The 18287-nt window shown below is 45.4% G+C and overlaps 2 protein-coding genes and 7 non-coding genes across 9 annotated transcripts; 2 read left to right on the top strand and 7 right to left on the bottom strand.

Annotated features, from left to right (window-relative positions):
* Window positions 1–1283: 1283 nt before the first annotated feature.
* On the top strand, window positions 1284–3919 carry LOC102711712 (transcription factor MYB101). The gene is made up of 3 exons (XM_040525300.1): window positions 1284–1937; window positions 2051–2723; window positions 3522–3919. The coding sequence occupies exons 1-3, from the start codon at window positions 1620–1622 to the stop codon at window positions 3755–3757; spliced, it is 1227 nt and encodes a 408-aa protein (XP_040381234.1). The 5' UTR covers window positions 1284–1619; the 3' UTR covers window positions 3758–3919.
* A 2547-nt stretch (window positions 3920–6466) lies between these two features.
* LOC121054839 lies at window positions 6467–6573 on the bottom strand. Its single transcript, XR_005812123.1, has one exon. It is a non-coding gene; the product is annotated as a small nucleolar RNA snoR97 (small nucleolar RNA).
* A 131-nt stretch (window positions 6574–6704) lies between these two features.
* LOC121054827 lies at window positions 6705–6820 on the bottom strand. Its single transcript, XR_005812111.1, has one exon. It is a non-coding gene; the product is annotated as a small nucleolar RNA Z278 (small nucleolar RNA).
* A 55-nt stretch (window positions 6821–6875) lies between these two features.
* LOC121054825 lies at window positions 6876–6969 on the bottom strand. The gene has a single exon (XR_005812109.1). It is a non-coding gene; the product is annotated as a small nucleolar RNA Z223 (small nucleolar RNA).
* Window positions 6970–7022: 53 nt separating this feature from the next.
* LOC121054824 lies at window positions 7023–7115 on the bottom strand. Its single transcript, XR_005812108.1, has one exon. It is a non-coding gene; the product is annotated as a small nucleolar RNA Z223 (small nucleolar RNA).
* Window positions 7116–7170: 55 nt separating this feature from the next.
* Window positions 7171–7257, bottom strand: LOC121054842. Its single transcript, XR_005812126.1, has one exon. It is a non-coding gene; the product is annotated as a small nucleolar RNA U36a (small nucleolar RNA).
* Window positions 7258–7308: 51 nt separating this feature from the next.
* Window positions 7309–7458, bottom strand: LOC121054845. The gene has a single exon (XR_005812129.1). It is a non-coding gene; the product is annotated as a small nucleolar RNA snoR134 (small nucleolar RNA).
* A 118-nt stretch (window positions 7459–7576) lies between these two features.
* LOC121054841 lies at window positions 7577–7706 on the bottom strand. The gene has a single exon (XR_005812125.1). It is a non-coding gene; the product is annotated as a small nucleolar RNA snoR111 (small nucleolar RNA).
* Window positions 7707–13558: 5852 nt separating this feature from the next.
* Window positions 13559–17883, top strand: LOC102712266 (L-ascorbate oxidase homolog). The gene is made up of 8 exons (XM_006656316.3): window positions 13559–13861; window positions 14013–14122; window positions 15466–15736; window positions 15832–15934; window positions 16048–16396; window positions 16536–16901; window positions 17010–17088; window positions 17345–17883. The coding sequence occupies exons 1-8, from the start codon at window positions 13712–13714 to the stop codon at window positions 17555–17557; spliced, it is 1641 nt and encodes a 546-aa protein (XP_006656379.1). The 5' UTR covers window positions 13559–13711; the 3' UTR covers window positions 17558–17883.
* The last annotated feature ends 404 nt before the right edge of the window (window positions 17884–18287 follow it).

Genomic DNA, 18287 nt, shown 5'->3' with positions numbered 1-18287 from the left:
AAATTTTCAGATCTGATTATAATGCTGTATCACTGAATTAAATCTTATAACAAAATCTAAAATCTCATGATGATTATATTTTATATACACGTTTAACTGTTAAAATTTTATGTTTTTTGCGTATGAAATGGAGCTCCACTACGTTGGACATTTTAAGTTTTGATTTTATAAGGGGCTGTTTGGTTGATTACCACAACTTGCCTAAGTTTGCCACACCTTAAGTTAGCCAAATTTGACCAAATTAGATGTGTTTGGTTTGTGCCACACTTATAACAAGATTCTATTTTTAATATACATGGCCCACATGTCAACGACACAGGAAAGTGTGGCACACTTGTCACATGCTAGCTAAAGTGTGGCTCTATTTTTGTTAGCCAAACCTTAGGCAAGTTAACTAAAATATTTTAGCTGTTTCAGTCGTTGGGACATTCCAATTAGTTATTGGCTTAAGCTTTTCTCTAACTCTTAAAATAAGAAAAGATACTAGCTTATGGTCAACTAACAATTATAAACTTGAAATGAATATGTTTCATTTTATAAAATAGCTTCTATACATAAACTTTTGTACCAAATATATCGATTAGCAATTTAAAAAGCATGCTTATGGCGACTACAAAATAGCTGGTTGCATAAGCTATTTAGAATGCATAAGTATGAAATAGATAGTCCAACTAAGGCTGCGTTCGGCAGATGGTGCGAGGCGAGTTATCTGACGCGAAAAATATAGTAATAGATTAGTACACGATTAATTAATTATTAACTATGAAAAAATATAAAATAGATTAATATAGTTTTTCAAAACAACTCTATTATAGAAATTTTTTAAAAAATAAACCCTTTAACAGTTTAGGGAACATGAGCACGAAAAACGAGGGAATAGCGAATCTGTTTTTGTTAACCTGCATCGCTGAACACGGCCTAAGCCACTAACAGTGTGAATTTCTTGGGCTGTGCATGCTTCATGGACTGGATCGGGACCATGGACTACTAGTGTGGATCATCAAAACCAGTCCAAATCCAAAATAAGCATGGCTGCCTAAACATAGTCAAAATCTCAAAAAAGGATAAGAAAAGGATAGATAAAAGTCAAACACATCTGGAGGAGTCATAGTCACACACAGCCCAGAGAGTCCATGCGCGCGCGAAAGAATAGAAAAAAGCGCGCGAGAATAGGAGGCAAGAGCATGCATGGCGCGGCGAGCGAATGGCGGGCGCGATCCGGCAGCTGCGCCACGCCACCCACCTCGCCATGCTCCCTCCCTCCCGCCATTACCACCACCTCGCTGCGCCCCCTCGCCTCCCCCTTTGTCTTTCTCCTCCGCGCCAGGGAGAGGCCACCCCAGCTATCTCGATCACAGCTGATCGGCGGCGGCCGGCCGTCGCCGGCGGCCATCCATCCCCTCGCGCCGATTAGGACAAGAGGAAGCTAAATATACTAAGCCATTTCGGTTTCTCGATCGGTTGCCGATTGTAGTAGGAGATCAGGTTGATCGATCGGTTGGTTGGTTGGTTCGTTGCTTGATCGTGTTGTTGATCGAGCGGAGCAGGAGGTCGGTCGCCGGAGGCGCTCTCGCGCTCTCTCTCCTCTTCTCGGAGGTGAGAGGGGGAGGAGAGGAAGTATGGCGAGGAGCGGAGGGAATGGCGCCGGAGGAGAAGGCGGCGGCGGCGGCGGCGGCGGCGGCGGGCTGAAGAAGGGGCCGTGGACGCAGGAGGAGGACAAGCTGCTGGTCGACCACGTGCGGCGGCACGGCGAGGGGAACTGGAACGCCGTGCGGCGGGAGACCGGCCTGCAGCGCTGCGGGAAGAGCTGCCGGCTCCGGTGGGCCAACCACCTCCGCCCCGACCTCCGCAAGGGCCCCTTCTCCCTCGACGAGGAGCGCGTCATCCTCCTCCTCCATGGCCTCATCGGCAACAAGTGGGCTCGCATCTCATCCCAAGTAAGCAAAACACCATCCAAAACTGTGTCCGATTTGATCGATCACGAGGAGAGGTGACGAGTTCGTCGATCGTCTTGGTGATTCATGAATTCATGGTGGTGGTATGCGCGCAGCTGCCGGGGAGGACGGACAACGAGATCAAGAACTACTGGAACACGCGCCTCAAGCGGCGGGTGCGCGCCGGCCTGACGCTCTACCCGCCGGACATCGAGAGGGAGATCGCGTACCTGCGGGCGAAGAACCTTAGCATGTCCGGCGCCGACGGCGACGGCAGCGGCAGCGGCAGCCTCCCGCAGCCGCCGCTGCTCCTCGACGCGAGCAACCCGTTCGCCCTGCCGCCGCCGGTGCCATCGCCGTCGGCCTCGCACTCGCCGCTGATCAACCAGAACTACCCGCTCCTGAACCAGATGCAGGGGCTCGAGCTCCTCCACCTCGCCAACCAGCAGGCGCCGCCGCAGCCGGCATTCGGCGGGTTCGTCTCGGCGGGGCTCCCGCCGCTGCCGACCAGACCGCGCGAGCTCCCTTCGAACCAATTTGACACGGCGACGACGAGCGACGGCGTCGGTGTGCTCGAGTCGCTGCTCGGCGACGAGCACCTACTGCCGCGGCCCAACCCCACCATGCTCAGGGTGGGCTCCATGCCCGAGCTGCTGTACCGCGAGCCCACCTCAAGGCTCGTGCTCCACGGCGGCGGCAGCGGCGGCGCGAGCGACAGTGACGTCACCTCACAGTACCCTTCGGGAGAAGAGGACCCGCAGTATGGCGGGAGATGGGACTTCATCTTTGGTCAGTTATTGAACTTTTAAAAATTTAAAAATTACTATTTCTTATTTTCATTTCCTGATTGATTTAAAAGATCAAGTAAATTTCATAAAATTATTTACTTTACTTTAATCGAACTATTACAAAATTAAGACTTTATACACTTGTACTACAAACCTACGAATTGAGCATCATCACCATGAAAAAACTACTACATCCGTTCCGAAATTATAGAGCGAAGGTAGTATAAATTTTAGGCATCATATCGCAAGACAATAGATTAAACGTCGATATACCACAAAAATACAACACTTATGATAGTTATCTAGAGCTGGTAGTTCCGTGAGAACTTATTAAATATGGATCTTTATGATTATTCGTTTTATACATGTGGTTTGATGATAAATTTAGAGGTAAATACATAGCTATGATATGTCAATCTTAGCATGTAGTATTACGTAGTACTTTCTCCGCCCAAAAAAAATATTTTTTTAATGTACTTCACATATAACAATGCAAAGACAAAAAAAAAACTAAAATACACTTCCCTGTTTCTTACATTTTAAAATTTGAAAACATGTATTAAGAAACAATTATTTTGTGGGACAAATAAGGAAAATTAAAATGAAGTCTTTTTATAACCGAGGCTGCAATGGTGAGTCAAAGTTTTTACCCTTTTGTTAAAAAAATCGGACGCATCTATATCAATCAACACGACTGAAACCGACCATCTGATATCAAATGTGCTAGCATACGGTGATATCATCATCGGAACGGCGATCGATCTCACATGTGGTTGCATTTTCGCGCAAATTGATGCAGAGGACGTGAAGCCCTCCAAGAGGAGGGCGGCGAGCGCGGTGGAGGAGGAGATCTCCGGCATGTTCGGGATCACCCCGGGCTCGATCCCGGGAGAGTGGTTCGCCGGCGCCGGCGGGTCGTCCGCCCCGTCTCCGGGGCCGTCGTCCGTCGTCACCGACGACGAGTTCAGCCTCGAGGTGCAGCAGTTCATGTCGTCGCTGCCGCTGCCATCGGAAGAGCTCGACTGGAACGCATAAAATCGATGATTATGGTAGTGAGACTGTAATTTGGTTCTGGTGAGCAGGAAATGTTGGCCCTCTTTTTGTCATGAGCCTTATTGTCGGATCTGTCACACCTCTCTGCTTTTTCATTGCAAAATGTTTTCGTATTGCTATGAAGGGAATTAAAAGTTTGTCATAGCTGAGCCTGCCAGATCCAGTGCAGAGATTCCAGATAAATCGGTTTATACAATGGAAACCGACTCTAAGGATTAAAGATGTGTTTGGTTCCAGGGACAGAGCCAACCCATCATTTATCATGTTTGGTTAGTGGATGGGTGGGATGGTTTGGATCCGAAAAAGAAATATTCCTCTCAGCTCTAGGTCTAACCCATCCCACCAAAATGATGAGACGGATCTGTCCCAGGACGACCACAACCCACATAAGGGTGTTTATTTTATTTATTAAATTTATTTAAAATATATTATATGTATAAATATACTTTCAATTATTTTAGATTATTTATATATTAATCATAGTATTTAATATTTTATTTTAGATATGAGAGGTAACCTTTATCCCATATCATCCCTTACACCAAACAAAAAACAGGTCCAACACATCCCGTCCCTTGCACCAAACAAAAAACAGCGTCCAACTCATCCATCCCCCCATCCATCCTACAAGCCAAATGGGCCGTGCCTTATCGGGCTGGCCCAGGCACTGTGCTACAGTAATCGATATAGGCCAGCACGGGCACGAAAGGAGGTGGGCCGTGTCGGCACGACCCAGTTAGACGTGACGTGCATGGGCCGAAGGTGTGGCACGATGGGCCAGCACGGCACGGCCCATTTTTTGTAGCGGACCAGCACGAACACGGCACGAAGCAGGGCTGGTCCGGCACGGCCCGACTGTGGCAGGCCGAACATGCGTGTGGCACTACGGCGTGATGGGCGAATGGGCGTGTTACGTCATGCGCGGTTTGTGCCGATGCCGCGTTGGGGCGGACGCATGGGAGTCAGGCGGAGCGACTCAGCAACGCGTTGGGAAGGGCAAAACGCAGACGGCAGACGTATGCATGCAGGGTGGACGTGCTATTGGCGAGGCGGACGGTGGCGGGAGTCATTGGTTGGCTGGCTGCGTCGAGGCAGGAAAAAGCACCATGCGATACGCAGCTCGGTAGGCGCCATGCCATTGAAGTAAAAAATCTGAAAAAATACCAAAAAAATGTAAAAAAAATACGATAAATTTTACTATAAATAGGGCAACCACCTTTAACTTCCTGCTTCATCCAAATTTCTCATCTCTTGGCTCTTGTTTTCTAGTGTGTGCTAATCTTTTGCAGTATAGTTTTGAGAATTTTTATCCTGAGTTTCGACGAACGGCTACAAACTAATAAGCGGCTGCGCTTGTTTTCAAATTCCAAACCCCCAGGGCCCACCACGTGTCGTCCGACCATTAGCTGGCTATCTGCTAATCAGTTAATGCATGCATCAATGCATGGCTTTTTAATTTGCATGCAGGCATGCAGCTTGCTGCTTCTGCTTGGCTGCACGCATGTGCTGGCACTATTGCGTTGGCCCATGGCTGGGACGCTGGGCTAGCGCGTGCTGACGGACCGGCCGCTGGCCCACGTGCCACTGACGGGTTAGTGCCGGCACGACACGGCCTGGTTTCTTCTTGAGCCGAGGAAGCAACACGTAGGCTAGCACGGTACGGCCCGCTACAGTATTTGTGCCTAACGGGCTGTGCCTAACCGGGCCGTGCTTGGCCCGTTTGGCTAGCTATAAATCCAACTCACCTCGTCCACTAACATCAACTCCAAATTTAAAATTTAAAATAAAAAAATTAGCTTGTAAGCCTAAAAAAAAGGGTTGAAGCAGCATTTGCATACTCGGCTGCTTTTCAACAATTTAAATTTTCAACATTAGATTTAAATTAGAAAATTAGATTCTAGAACTCTTTTATGATAGCACATTTTTTTACCATAGCTTATTTTAAACCTTGACTTTTTTTACCATAGCTTACATTAAACCTTGACTTTTTTTTACCATAGCTTACATTTTAGTCTAGACATTTAATCATCGTGTATATATCAATTTAATTTATAAATTATAGTTTATTTACAAATATACTAATTTATTTACATATTTTTATTTGGTTTATTCCCTAAATAAGCCCAACAATCCGCTCCCTGGAGGCTGGAGCGGTGGAGCCCCATCAAAAATCAGTAACTTCAGCAGGATATTCTCTCCTCCGGTGAGAAATTCAAAAAAAAATGTAGCCTCATATTTAGTAATTTAGAAAGTTACAAAGAACAGATTTCACGATCCTCTGATTTCCAATCAATTCATCATTGTCAATCCTGCAGGATACGATCGTCTCGTCACTTACTGCCAATCCTTCACTTACGACCGTCTCTTTGTAATTGCCAAGTTCAAAGAACGTCAGTACTTGAAGAAATTCCGAGTGTCTTCTGTGTACCATATTCATACCCGTTTACTTGCAAAATGGAGCAATAGTGCCATGAAACTGTTGCAACTGAACAGCTTTCGTAAAAAAATCTTTCAATTCCGAGGGTCTTTTTGTACACAATAGTCATACCTAAATTACCTAGTGGTTCGTTGTTTTGGTTTGCCAATTTTTTACTCTACATGGAGTGGTTGTTTAGATGTATAATCAGGTTGAACGGGTATTAACCGATTTGCCTTGTCCACGTTGTCATCTTAAAGATTTCAGCTTGGAATGAATTTCGTGCTGTCATTTAACTCCCATCTCACAATAATAAAAGAGACGAAGCTGATGTCAACACACAATCTCCGAGCTTTTTCAGCCTCCTCGCAAATCAGAAACTTTGCTTGCGGAAGGATAGTTAAACTCGGCAAAACTGTGCAATTTCTCTCGATGAAAGAATCTAGAGATAGCACCCCTAAAACTACCAAGCCGAATTTGATTGATGGATATGCAAAATACTGAGCGCATGAGACCTCAGAAAGCCAGCTATTATCATTCGAATGCAGCAGCTGCAAGTAGGTTCATGCCTGATAAACAGGCACTTGAGCTAACTGCACCCTCTAAGAAGTTGGCAGTTCATCACTGGCAGATATGTCTAGATGCAAAAAAATACTGAAGCATGATGTGGAAACAAAAAATAGCAATTGGCTCAGATCTGTATCAGCTTTATCAGTCATGAATTCTCAGAAGCAGAACTGGCATGGAAAGCTGGAAGCTTGTATCATCACTGGCAGATATGAAAAGATGCAAAAAAAAAATTATTGAAACATGTAGAAACAAAAAAATAGCAGTTGGCTCAGATCTATATCAGCTTTATCAGTCATGAATTATCAGAAGCAGAACTGGCATTGAAGCTGAAAGTCTGTATCATCACTGCCAGGCCAAACCTACCAATTCTGAAATATAAATCAGGAAATAAGAAAGATAACTGAGTGAATGGCTCATATTAAGAAATTCAACCATTATTTTTCCCTTTGCTTCACGGTTTAGATCAGAAGCGCGGGTAAATGTCAAATCACTGCCAATCAACCATCAAACTCCATGAAAAAAAGAAACCACAAATGAAGATATGATTGAGTGTCTCCATTACGCTGACACAGATCAATCACAAGCTCGAAGCATCATGACCTGCAACACTGAATGGCACGGTGGATCTAGCACAGGCATTGGGGCTTCCTTCTTCAGAGGATTTCGATCCGACAAGCCCGGGGTTAGCACCGTGCAAGAACACAGCAGAGAAAGAGAGCGAAAAGAAAAGATCTATCCCTTTTTTTGAAGGACAAGAATATTTTTCACGACAGAGCCACAAGAAAGAATAGAACTGATCTGCATCAAGAGATGAGCTGTGCGCAAGCAACAATCGTATTGCCTACTGGAGCCATGGCAACAGAAACGATTTCTTGACGCGTCGATCTATCCCCTTCTTGCGAAGATGGCTGGCTCCATGGAGATTTTGGTGCCCCCAGCTCAACGAGAACAAGAGAGGACGATTCAGGCCGAAACAATATGAGGAAAATAAAACGAAAAATCAAGAAATCGTTGGAAACGAGAGGATGGGAGAAGCGGCGGCGATGGCGTGGCGGCTGATCCATGGAACCCTAGGCGGTGAGAGAGGACGGCGGGTTAGGAGAGTACTTATAGCCCTCGACGGTGGCGGCGGCGAGGAGGAGGAGGAGTGCAGCAGAGGAGGAAACCTAGGTTGGTTTGGGCTTTATGGACCACTCGTTTTTGCAGTGGGCCTTTTGGGTTGACTCTACATATGGGCTTCTTTCAGACGAAATACATTTGTGGGCTATTTCTGAGGACTGAGATGGGATGTGCTTGGGCTGGATTGTTGCCCAGAATAATTGTGCGAACGGGCCGTGTTTTTTAGCAGATTGTTCTTATCTTTTTCTTGGTTTTTGAGCGCATGTTTTCGAAATAACGGTGTGTTTTTGAATTGATATATAAGTTCGTCATTTTATATTCTAAAATATTTTTTCTACTTTATAATTATTAATTTTATTATTTATACTATTAAATAACTATAAAAAAATAAAATAATCTTCCATCTTTCATCAACCCCTTTAATTTGCCATATGAATCCCCATTTTGGGTGGGGAAGGTAGGTGTTGGCGACTTCGCGGCGCCTGAGATTGCAGATTCTGGGACGTCTGTCATCATCGTCCCGGTCTAACTTTGCAATTCTTCTAACAGCGATAGCAATTGATCTTGGGCTGTGGTTGAGAGTCTTGCTGTGAATTTCTATCTGAGGTTTCCTTGTAGAGCATAATATCGAGCTTCAGAGGGGATCGATTGTTCCAGGCATCATTCCAAAGGACAAGCATGACCCTCCATTACCAATGTGTTATCGATGTCAGGTTTTGTAGAGGTAGTCGGTAAGGATTGCCAGTGTTAACCTACGGCTACATCTTCTCACAAAGAGGTTGCTCTGTATTCGCTCCAGATCTAATATTTATAATTCACAAATAAGTATTTATGATTTATTTTGTTATGATTTCTTTATTATCAAGTAAAATTTTAGCATGACCTATATATAATTTTACATGTTTTAAAAAATAAGTAAGACGAATGAATGGAAGTATGTTTAAGTCGGTCGCTTGCCGTGTTTTTCTTTTCGCAAACGGTCCTTCCTCCCGCCCCTGCCTAGCTCATGGTAGGTGGCGCCTTCTACGGATTGTCTTGGATCTAGGGGCTCGCCTCAAAGGCACATTCCATACTAGTGTGTTCAAGACTGGTTTATTTTTGAATAGAGGTTGTACGTGCTAAATTTAAATAGCTTTTGCCACCAAAATACACTCCCAAACATCAACGAAGAGGCAACTGAATCTTTATAGTACCACGAATGTCTACGTATATGCATATATACGTAACTTTCACACTGTGATTTTTGGGTTTATGATTTTAGCGGCTTGAAATATAATTCCCACCACCGTATATACCACTTAGAAAAATCAACTCAACTGCATCAAACAAGAAGAAATCAGAGAAAGCAGGAGACACATTGGTTCAAGAGGAGAGTAAACTCCCAGCTCCAGAGCCAGCCGCCCCGTGGTGCCTTTGTCGGCGAGGCCGAGGGCACTCCACCGTGAAAAAATGGTTGTCGGTGCGAGCGCCATCCCCTCCCTCGCCTCACGTCGCGTACGTACGACTACGAGCAAAGCGAGGCATCCGAATTGGATCGCTCGCTCGATCGAGCCGTTTCATGCGTCGTCGTCCGTGCAAGACGTCGCCGCCGCCGGCATCTCGATCGAATCTGCAGTCCTCTCTTCTCTTCTCTTCTCTTTCTTTCTTTTTTTAAAAACTCAAAGCCTTTTGGCGCCGTGCTCGATCTTGCTCCCGCGCGCGTCGCGTCTCGTGCAGAAGATACAATGCAAGTACGCAAGTGGCACGCAACTAGGAAGAGGAATCAGAATCAACCGGGGGAGAGAAAAGTTGTTCTCTTCTCGGGTAGCTTTGTTCTTAAAAAAAAACAGAGAACTACGGGAGAACGACGTCCCGTCGAGAACGGGATAATTAAAACAAACTCCACGTGTTGCATCCGTCCTGCCTCCCGCATGTCGCCTGCCCGCCCACGCGTCCACCCGCGCGCTCGCCATCGCCGCGTGCCGCCCGCTTCTGCCGTTGCTCGCATCCGCTCGCCTCCGCCATCGCCGCGTGCCGCCGCCTCCGCCATCGTCTGCCCGCCTCTGTCTGCGTGTCTCCGCCGACGTCGCGCTCTCGCCGCAGCGTGTCACACGCATCACCGCCTTCGCGCTCAAATGCGCCTCACGTTACCAGCGCGTAGCTGGTACCAGATGATACCACTGATGTGATACCAGTTGGTATCATTTAGTATCATAGCGTCGTGTAATAAGGGAAGCTAAAAAAAATACAGATATCATATGTTACCAGGTGGTACCAAGCGGTACCATATGGTTATAAGTGGTATCATATGATGTCAGCATGATATCATATGGAACAAGTGTTGATACCACTTAGTATCGTCAAGTATCATATGATACCAGATGATACCATCAGGTATCATCCAGTATAAAATTTAGTATCAGTAGTTACTTTGTGGTATCACATCATACTAGAAAGGTATCACCTAATTCCAGTATGTATATACATGTTATAATTTTTACACTGGATGATAATATATTGATACTTGTTGATACTTTATAAATTAGATGAGTATGGAGGACGCGGGTGAAGATCGGCACCAATATGCGGGGTAGCATGGAGGAGCGACGACGAGCAGCGTGGAGTAGCAGCGCGGCGCGAGTACACAAGGGAGGCAACGCCAACGATGCAAAGCACGGGGGAGAGCAACTACAACGATGAAGCACGTAGCACCGGTGGCTCATTTATCTTCTCCCGTTTGGACGGACGTCCGTTCTGGAGTATTTCTCTTTAAAAAAATGAACCTCCACACACATTAGTGAACGTCCAGAACGCACACCCCCACCCCGCGCTGCATCTCCCAACCGCACGCCACATGCCCCCCGCGCCGCCGTCGAGACCGCAGTGCACTCCCCCGCGCCGTCGGGCCGCCACACTCCCCCTGCGCCGCCTTTGTCTAACAGTTGGTGGCGGACGCGACGATGGCGGTGTATTACCAGTTGGTATCATTTGGTATCACAACGTCGCACGACAAGGAAAGCTCAAAAAGATACAGGTATCACATGGTACCTGGTGATACCGAGTGGTATCATATGTCTAAGTGGTATCATATAATGTCAACATATATCAACAGGTATCAATAAGTATCGATAGGTATCGCTTGATTCCTATATGAAAACCTGGATGATACCGATTAGTATCAACATGTGTCAGTTGATACCAAAAGTTGCTAGGAGGTATCAATTCACTTGGTTCTAAGTGGTATCACGTGGTATTAGAAGATATCAAACATGTATTACATGATATCAGAAGGTATCAATATGTGTCAGATGGCGATGGCGACAGCGAGCCCTCGTTTGATACCAAGTAGTTAGTATCAAGTGGCACTAGTTGATACCAATCGGTATCATCTGGTATCATCGATGTCGCACGATGAAACAACACGGAGGCGCGGTGGAGTACGGCGAAACCGATGGTGGAGAGAGCAACACGGAGATTGGCAACAGTGATAAAAGCCCTCTCCAGCACGAGTAAAGATTGGCGTCGGCGGCGAACTCCACGGAGAGACTTTATGATAGGAGAGCAAACAAATGGGATAAAACCTTATGGGGGATAGAACGAAGACGATACGAACTCGCCGCCGCCATCCCACCAACCAGCGAGCCCCAGCACCACTCACGCTACGAGGCCACACCGCCTGACACCACCATCCTCCTCCGCTTGGAAAAAGCTGAATTAGTCGTTAATCGTCCCGTCGGTACGGGATTCCGTAGGCTAGTTTTTCTAAAAAAGAAAAGTCCGGGTAGCTTTGCTACCGTGCTATTCTACTATTAATATTACCATCAGTAAAATAACTTTAATACTAGTTGATTTAGGGTTGTATTATAGTAGATAGAAATATTCTATTATCAGGACGTAGTTAATCTGATCCATTAGAATAAATAAATAAATAATATAGATTATTTATATTAGTACTCCTATTGTCCTAAAATTAGTTTATTTTTTAGTTTTAGATATACCGTCTGACTCTTAGTCTTATTTAATTTTTCTTATGATTAATATTTTTATTGTTATTAGATAATAAAACATGAACAATATTTCACATGTGGCTATTATATTTATTTTAAATAAAACGAACCTAGCAAATAAGATAATAACAAAGACACGTTAAACTCAAACTAAAGGCATACTAGATACACTATTGGAGTATTGGATGAACACTTGGGCAAACCCATCCGGCCAATGGCTTCATGTGGGAACGTGGGCGTGCAGAGCACATGGCGGGGGTGGGCGCGCGTGCACGCACGCCGCTGCCTGCTTCCTCGTCGTCACGCTCTCGCGCACGCCCCTCGATCGAGTACGCCCTTCGGCCATCGATCCGGTTCTGCCGGGCTAGCTACATTGCTTCACTTCTACTGCTCGCCTCTCTCCTCCTCGACCCCCCCCCCCCCCCACCCCCCTGCAGCGCCAGCTAGCTGTTGTTGGTGATGGATTCGTAAGCTCATTTGCATTCGATTCGCCGCGAACCATCGCCGGTGTGGTGTGGACCTCCGCTCCGCGACATGATGCCGGCCGACAAATCGTAGGTCCAATCAAGACGGGTGCTGGCTTAATTAGCTCCAGAAAATTGTTTAGTTTTTGCCATAGTCAGAACCGGTTTGGCTGAAATTTCACATTTAGTTAGGTTTCGCCATAATGTCATTCTCGAATAATATGTATACACTACAATACCATTTATACATGATTCTTTTTTTAAAAATACCATCTATATTCTAAATATATAAGATAATCTGCTACTTTTCTCTTATAATTTACTCTTTTTACTATTAGAGATACATTAAATAACTACAGTAATAGCGGCCGGACAAGAGACCTCCACCGGCAACAGAGCTATCGAGTGTGTGCATGAATAAGCAAAGGTCTTGCGCCACTTCGCCACAACATCGAGGGGGTGCTTACATGTGACGAATTGAGATCGCAACTACAAGCCTCAAGTATTAACGAGAGGATGATGAGCAAGGGATGCCGACATTAGTCAACGTGTGAGATAATTGTGGCCTCCTCCAACTTTCATGTTGCGACGACAACTTCAAATCCCTGCATTAAAAACATGGTGCAAAGTAAGGATGACAAGAAGGCTAGTCCTAAGATCGAGATGACGAGGCTATCATCCATAAATGAACAAAGGTCATAAAGACGTGTATGGAGGTGTATGCTAGAGCCAGGGGCAATAAACCAATATGCGCAACCTCTTTGCTGCTATGGCAAAATGATATGCAACGCATCTGTTGGTAATCATTTTAAGGGCAATATATTAACGAAGCCAAAATATGAATAGTAATTTTCTAGGCTTCCCAGTTGCTGACGCTGGGTGCGCGGAGCGATTTTACCAACCGACGCGTTCTGCGGTCGCGGGAGCATGTCGGTCGTGCGTGGAACAGCCCCAGAAATGGACCCAGACCTACATTACCAGCTGCGTGCCCGTAGCATTTCCAGTTCCAGGTTCCCGCCCCCGCGGTTTCGCGCGCCTCTACGCGGGCCACGTCCCGTGACAACTCATGCCTGCTGCCGCTCGACGAATTGATGAATCTACGCCGCACACATCCATCCAACCACCCAATCGCCCATCACCGCAAAATCTGCCTCCTCATTTATATTCCTCCTCTCCTCCACTCAATCCCACAGATCCCTTTCCTCCTCGCCACTCTTTGACCCCATCGCCCTGATCCACACTCCACTGTCACCTTTGTGATGAGCTCAGGTTCAGCTCAGCTGAGCTGATAAAGCAAGCGGTGGAGTAGTGGTACGTACGGTGCTGGTTGGTGCGAGTGAGCGAGTGAAGTGAAGTGAGAGTGTGGTGTGTGACGAGGAGAATGGAGGGGTCGTCGTCGTCCATTTCTCTCTGCCTCGTCTCGCTTCTTGTGGCCTCCTCTCTCCTCGCGGCGAGGGGCGACGACCCTTACAGGTTCTACACATGGAACGTCACCTTCGGTGACATCTACCCTCTCGGCGTCAAGCAGCAGGTACGCATTGGGTCTCTCCCTTCTTCTCGTGCGTTTCTGCTATCAGCTTTGTTCTTGGAGGCGAGCTGAGCTCGAGCCAGTGAGCTCTGCTGCTGCATCTGCTAATGGCGTTGTTGTGTGGATGGGTGTGATGCTGCTGCTGCTGCTGCAGGGGATACTGATCAACGGGCAGTTCCCGGGGCCTCAGATCGACGCGGTCACCAACGACAACATCGTCATCAATGTCTACAACAGCCTGCCTTCACCGTTCCTCCTCTCATGGTAAATTTACAGTGTTTTCTTCTTCTTCCTCTTCCTCTTCTCGTGCATCTGTTTGCTCTGTCTCACCTAACTTTGCTGTCCCAAGCCTGCCTGGCATGTTTCTCTCCGTATGAGTTGCATTTTCGGTCTTGCCGGCTCGTTTTCAGATTATATCTCCACGCTGTAGTTTTGTAGGTGTCTTGCCATAATCGGTGTGATCTTGGTTTTCGCTGCAGTAAACCTTGGAATGTATGAACTGTCTCTCTGAGACTGTTCCTCGAAAGGTTGGGCTGTGCAAGTTTGAACATGTGAAGCAATATGCCAATACAAGAGTGCAAGCGAGTAGTAGTTAAGACGCTGTTTGTTTACCTTCAACTTTTTTTCAAGTCTCTGCCACATTAAATTTTGGACACTAATTAGAAGTATTAAATATATACTATTAATAAAGTCCACCTCGGAGTCTGGACTATTTCACGAGAAGAATCTATTGAGCCTAATTAGTCTATGATTAGTGAATGTGATGCTACCGTAAACATTTGCTAATCATGTATTAATTAGACTTAAAAAAATTGTCTGATGAAATAGCCTTTATTTATGCAATTAGTTTTCTTATCAATATATATGTAATACTCCTAATTAACGTCTAAACATCCGATGTATCAAGGGATTGAAAAAAAATAAAATATCCCTTATCCAAACAACCACTAAGTTCAGTTCAATCAAAATTTCAATGGAGTAGGCAGGCTCGTGTAGATCTTGATCCTGTCAGTGCTGTGCAGATCTTGTGATGTCACTCATGTGTGAGCTGTCCCAGGGTGAAATGTTTATTGCTCCCTTTTATTTGATCAACTAAAAGAACCTGATGTTGTTCTAGCATCTATTTACATCTTTACCCTTTTTCCAAACCTTTTTTACTTGTGCTTTCGCTTTCGTTACAGATCCATGATAGAAAGAGCATATGCACAACTAGTGCCTAATTGTATCAAGTGGGGCCTAATATGCTCCCAAGTTGAGCATGTGCAGATTGCTGTGTTTGCTGGATTACCACTTTACTAGTGCCTTGAAATGTCAGCCAAGAGTGTACTTGTTGCCACCCTGGTGACCTATTTGAGCCTGATATGTGTAGTAGTAGTATCTTAGAGATAACTAAAGTACAATATGCTCATTTTCTAAATTAGCTTTCTCCTTGATACTTGGTCTTGCACCACTGTTTGGCATATATCATTTTTTTTAAAAAAATGATGCACTAATACCATCTATATTTTTATTGTATTTGGATCGAGGAAATGAATACTGTGTCTGTTCTCCACGAAAGAAAAAGGAACACTGTGTCTGTAACTTATATGGCTGTTTGTACATTGTAGGCAAGGAATTCAGCAGAGGAGGAGCTCATGGCAAGATGGGGTGTATGGTACAAACTGCCCGATCCCTCCGGGTGGCAATTTCACTTATATCATGCAGTTCAAGGACCAAATTGGGAGCTACTACTACTTTCCCTCCCTTGCATTTCACAAGGCTGCTGGTGGGTATGGCGGTATCAGAGTCCTTAGCCGCCCGGGGATCCCGGTTCCATTTGCACCCCCTGCTGGTGATTTCACCATATTGGCTGGTGACTGGTTCAAGCTGAATCATACTGTAAGTTCATTTCTTTATGTATTTAAGCACAAATTTCAACACACGAGTGGTAGCTTACACTGTTATCGGCAAAACTAAAATTAAAATCTTCCCAGGATTTGCAAGGCATTTTGGACAGTGGTAATGACCTTCCATTCCCTGATGGGCTTCTTATCAACGGCCAAGGCTGGAATGGCAACAGATTTACAGTAGACCAAGGTAATCCTATCGGAGTAAATCGGAACAGAAACCAAAATATTTAGCAGTCTGACAGGTACTTCATCATTATATATTCAGAGTTATACTAAACTTGTTTGATGTATTGTTGCCAGGGAAAACCTACCGCTTTCGGGTATCGAATGTGGGCATATCAACGTCAGTGAACATCAGGATTCAGGGTCATTCCTTGCTCCTGGTTGAGGTGGAGGGATCACACACCGTGCAGAGTTCATATACCTCGATTGATGTCCATCTAGGCCAGTCCTACTCGTTCCTTGTGACTGCTGATCAGCCACCCCAGGATTATAGCATTATTGTCTCGACACGTTTCACCAATCCTGTGCTCACCACCACTGCTGTTCTCCACTACAGCAACTCAAATGGCGTACTTTCCACAGTACCACCGCCCCCTGCGCCAACAATCCAAATTGATTGGTCTCTCAACCAGGCTAGATCGATTCGGTAAGCTTGTCCATCCATTATATGTTGGCATACTATTTTGATAAAAGTAACTTGGATCATGCTTATTGAAGTTGCTAAAGTAGCTTTCCTCTTCATTTAATCCACTGTGTTTCTTTTTCTGCTGGCTAACTCTAAACAGGTGGAATCTGACTGCAAGTGGACCAAGGCCAAACCCTCAAGGTTCATACCATTACGGACTTGTCAACACCACAAGAACAATCAGACTCGCAAACTCACGTGCGAACATCAATGGCAAGCTGAGATATGCAGTCAACAGTGTGTCCTTCATTCCAGCTGACACTCCTCTCAAGGTTGCCGACTTCTACAACATTCAGGGTGTGTTCACTCTGGGAAGCATGCCTGACAACCCAACCGGAGGTGGCGCCTACCTACAGACAGCAGTCATGGCAGCCAACATGCGAGACTACATCGAAGTCATCTTTGAGAACTCTGAGAACTTTGTGCAGTCATGGCACATTGACGGTTACGCGTTCTGGGTTGTCGGGTGTGTACTCTATTGCTATGCTTGCAGATTACATGCTTATCTTCAGGCCACTGGTTTCATACTTCCATATCAATGACTGATCGAAGGTGATCAACCATTTATGAACAGGATGGATGGAGGACAATGGACACCTGCGAGTCGGCAGAGCTACAACCTTAGAGACGCAATTGCTCGGTACACATTGCAGGTATTATCAATGCAAATGCTCATAGTAGACCACCCTCTTTTCAGAAAAAATGCAAACAAACCTGCACATACTGTAGACTACCATGACCACTTAATTTTTCTGAAGCTGCATCTAGTTCTATGTTCTTATCATGTCAGTACAAGTAGCACAATAACCTATGTACCTGAACTTGTTCTAAAGATCTACTAATGACAATATGGCATGCTCCATGATTGCATCTCTTATGATCTGCTCTTGCATGATCCACTTATTTCAGGTGTATCCTCAATCGTGGACTGCAATTTACATGCCTCTGGACAATGTGGGGATGTGGAACATCAGGTCAGAGATCTGGGGCAGGCAGTACCTCGGCCAGCAGTTCTACCTCCGAGTCTACTCTCCGGCGAACTCTTGGCGGGATGAGAACCCAATCCCGAAGAACGCGCTCCTCTGCGGCCGGGCTTCGGGCCGCCGGACTAGGCCTCTCTGAAGCCTGAACGAACCTGAATCAGGGCCAGTTTTTCTGTCACGAAGGGGTGACAGCTGATGAACTGATGAGAACCAGATGAGAGACAAAGGATACTTGTGGTGTTCAGATCACTGAACCCCCCAATTCTTTTGACAAAGCTTGAGATGATTGTACTTCTAGATCCCATTTTCTGCTATTCGCATTTGTTGAGTAATTGTAGTTATGAATGTTGCAGCGAATTATTTGCATGGCAAGCAAGGATAATCTTGCTTCCTGACATTTATTGATAGATGATGATAATATTGATATCCACGATTATATTTATATACACATAAACCGGTCTATGTCCAGACAATTTCAGATTTTATATTTCCTCTGTTCCTTTGTCAAATCGCTAAGGTTTGGTTAAAATATTATTTTTAAGTCATCTTAGTGATCAATTTTTAAATTTTGAATAGTTTAGATTCCCTTTCTAAACACGTGATTGGATAGGAAATAATTGAAATATAAGAATTATGAGAATGAGCAAAAAATATTTATATATTTATATTATGGTGTAAAATATTTGAATCCTACAAATGAGCGAGTAACTGATAACAACACAAATCCGCTTCACTGCCAAGGCTACGCCTATTCCTGATGCATTTTCTACTGGAAATATACGCACCAAGCGTAGAATACGCTTTCACTCTCGTTAGGCGTAAACCCGAGAAGCCGCAAACAAGGAGGAGAGGCGTCCCCCCTCAAATAG

The sequence above is a fragment of the Oryza brachyantha genome, chromosome 6 (genome assembly GCF_000231095.2).
Source record: "Oryza brachyantha chromosome 6, ObraRS2, whole genome shotgun sequence".
In the NCBI taxonomy this organism is placed as follows: Eukaryota; Viridiplantae; Streptophyta; class Magnoliopsida; order Poales; family Poaceae; genus Oryza; species Oryza brachyantha.
The sequence above is the reverse complement of the archived record's forward strand: the minus strand, read 5'-3'. Positions and strand labels throughout refer to the sequence as shown.